This window comes from Nerophis lumbriciformis, linkage group LG26, assembly GCF_033978685.3.
Source record: "Nerophis lumbriciformis linkage group LG26, RoL_Nlum_v2.1, whole genome shotgun sequence".
Classification (NCBI taxonomy): Eukaryota; Metazoa; Chordata; class Actinopteri; order Syngnathiformes; family Syngnathidae; genus Nerophis; species Nerophis lumbriciformis.
Genome location: NC_084573.2, coordinates 30,837,501 through 30,840,000, shown reverse-complemented (window position 1 = coordinate 30,840,000; position 2,500 = coordinate 30,837,501). Strand labels below are relative to the sequence as shown.

At 32.6% G+C, this 2,500-nt stretch overlaps 1 protein-coding gene across 11 annotated transcripts in view; it reads left to right on the top strand.

The window, feature by feature from the left end:
* Positions 1 to 2,500, top strand: part of LOC133623711 (major histocompatibility complex class I-related gene protein-like) — a 112,639-nt gene that overhangs the window by 90,735 nt on the left and 19,404 nt on the right. For 3 of the 11 annotated variants that reach the window (XR_009817925.2, XR_009817924.2, XM_061987022.2), the window contains exon 1: positions 1,566 to 1,919. The exons of 7 other annotated variants lie outside the window; for them this stretch is intronic. Coding sequence is in view for 2 of the 4 variants with exons in the window: in XM_061987022.2 (XP_061843006.1) it covers positions 1,784 to 1,919 (136 nt within the window). In the remaining 2 variants the exon portion in view is untranslated. Of the gene's footprint in view, positions 1 to 1,565; positions 1,920 to 2,500 lie in introns of those variants that run through there. One more of the 11 variants, XM_061987021.2, reaches the window with a different exon arrangement.

Below are 2,500 nucleotides of genomic sequence, written 5' to 3'. Positions count from 1 at the left end.
GGTGCTTACCTTGGCGGTTGCTTGCGTAGAAGAAGAAGCACTTCCTCTTCTACGGGGAAAAAAGATGGCGGCTGTTTACCGTAGTTGCGAGACCGAAACTTTATGAAAATGAATCTTAATATTAATCCATATATAAAGTGCACCGGGTTATAAGACTCACTGTCAGCTTTTGAGTAAATTTGTGGTTTTTAGGTGCGGCTAATAGTGCGGAAAATACGGTAGTTCAGCCGGGGTATGCTCATTTCAAAATGCAGTTCAGTTCAGTTCAGTTTCAGTTTATTTGGAACATGCATACGATACAATGTAATACATCACACATTTCCAGTTGTTTCATTACAGCGCGTCCGAAAAGGAGTAGGAAGAAGCTGAGCTTATTTAATCCTACCCCTTTTCATACCATAGCAATTTTATCCAATTTCCTTGTTCTCTGTAACAGAACAGTGAACAAATAAATAATATACCATACTAAGCAAACAGATATTAAATACATAAATAATCTGTCTCAATAAAAAAACAACAATTAATTTAAAAAAAGGGTTCAAGATGTTCATCATAATTCTTGTTCTGTGTACTTTGTGAACACTTGTAGTTGGAACAGTCTCTTAAACTGAATCATATTGGTGCTTTGTTTGATTTCTTTGGTTAATCCGTTCCATAATTTAATTCCACATACAGATATACTGAAGGTTTTAAGTGTTGTACAAGCATACAAATGTTTTAAATAGGGCTGCAACTAACAACTAATTTGATAATCGATTAATCTGTCGATTATTACTTCGATTAATCGATTAATAATCGGATAAAAGGAGACAAACTACATTTCTATCCTTTCCAGTATTTTATTGGGGGGAAAAACAGCATACTGGCACCATACTTATTTTGATTATTGTTTCTCAACTGTTTGTAAATGTTGCAGTTTATTAAAAAAAAAAATTATAAAAAAAATAAAATGGAAAAAGTAGCCTCTGCGCATGCGCATAGCATATATCCAACGAATCGATGACTAAATTAACCGCCAACTATTTTTATAATCGATTTTAATCGATTAGTTGTTGCAGCCCTAGTTTTAAATTAGATTTTTCTCTAATGTTATTTTTCTCCTCTTTTGTTGAGAAGAATTGTTGTACATTTTTGGGTGGCAGGTTATAGTTTGTTTTGTACATCATTTTAGCTGTTTGCAAATGCACCAAATCGTTGAATTTCAATAATTGTGATTTAATATATAAAGGGTTTGTATGTTCTCTATATCCAACATTATGTATTATTCTAAATTAGATTTACAGCCCTGAAATATTGTTATTGTTTTCATTTCGATGCCCCGCCCTCCACCGTTTGACCAATGAGCAAGTCCGTGAGTGCCAGTTACGCACCGCCACCTCAATTCTCTTAAAAAAATAAAATTGCATGAAGTCGTCAGCCGAGTAGAAGCAGCTACTAGGTGAAGGCCCTTGTTGGGTTAGCGATGCTACTGTGTTTAACAAATATTTAGGATCATTTTTATTGACGGGAAGGAGATTGGAGTAATGATTAGTTTGAGCTAAGGGGAAAAACGTGTTGAAAGGGTATTGAGCTCCAGACCAAACACAGTACTACCTCTAGTTTTTTTTAGACAAGTGAAAGTTTGATTGCAAACTTGTCATGCCTGTTGCGCTTGTCTGCTCTCAAGTGTTTACTTGACGTGGCCACAAGGAGCGTTCTAGTAATGGTGATGTCATCAGCTCAGGTGTTAAAAGGGCCTTGACATTTCCCTGTTGGGTTTTCGTCAAGCGAGTGTTTGTCACACATGGCAAACGTCTTACAAATTTGTGCTGACATCACGACCCCAAAGGGAATAAGCGGTAGAAAATGGATGGATGGATGGATCATGAACTTGTTTTTATTCTTTCTTCTGGTCGTGCAAATGCACAGCGTGGCGCCTGGTAAGTCCTCTTTTTTTTTTATACAATTATTTATAAATCCTCTTTGTGCCTTTACTTATTCTGTGAGTTTTTATGATTCATTTTATTTGTTCTTATCTTATTCAATCTTATTATTACTCAATCGTGATTCTTTTTAAACATCTTTAATTGTTTCCTTTTTCATTTATCACTGCACACAATATAATCTGTCATTTATTTTACTTTGAACATTTTTTACTTTGAGCTAACATGAATCACTTAAACGTTAAATAAATGATCTCCCTTTCATCTTCAATGTAACAGTCAGAAAATTATATTAACATCAATATAATTATTGTATTGTATATATTTTCTTTACTTTCAGTGGGATTTATTCAAATGAAATGTTTAAACCAAATAAACTGATACAAAATATCCTTAAATAATTGGTAAGTAAAATACTTAAAAAAACATTTTCAAATATACAAAAAAAACATAACAAAAACAAAAAATTTAATTAAATGTTAAACATTTTATTTAACTTCCAATCATTTATTTATTTATTATAACTTATATATATATTATAACTTCCAATACAAAAATGTGTAATAAATGTAGGATAT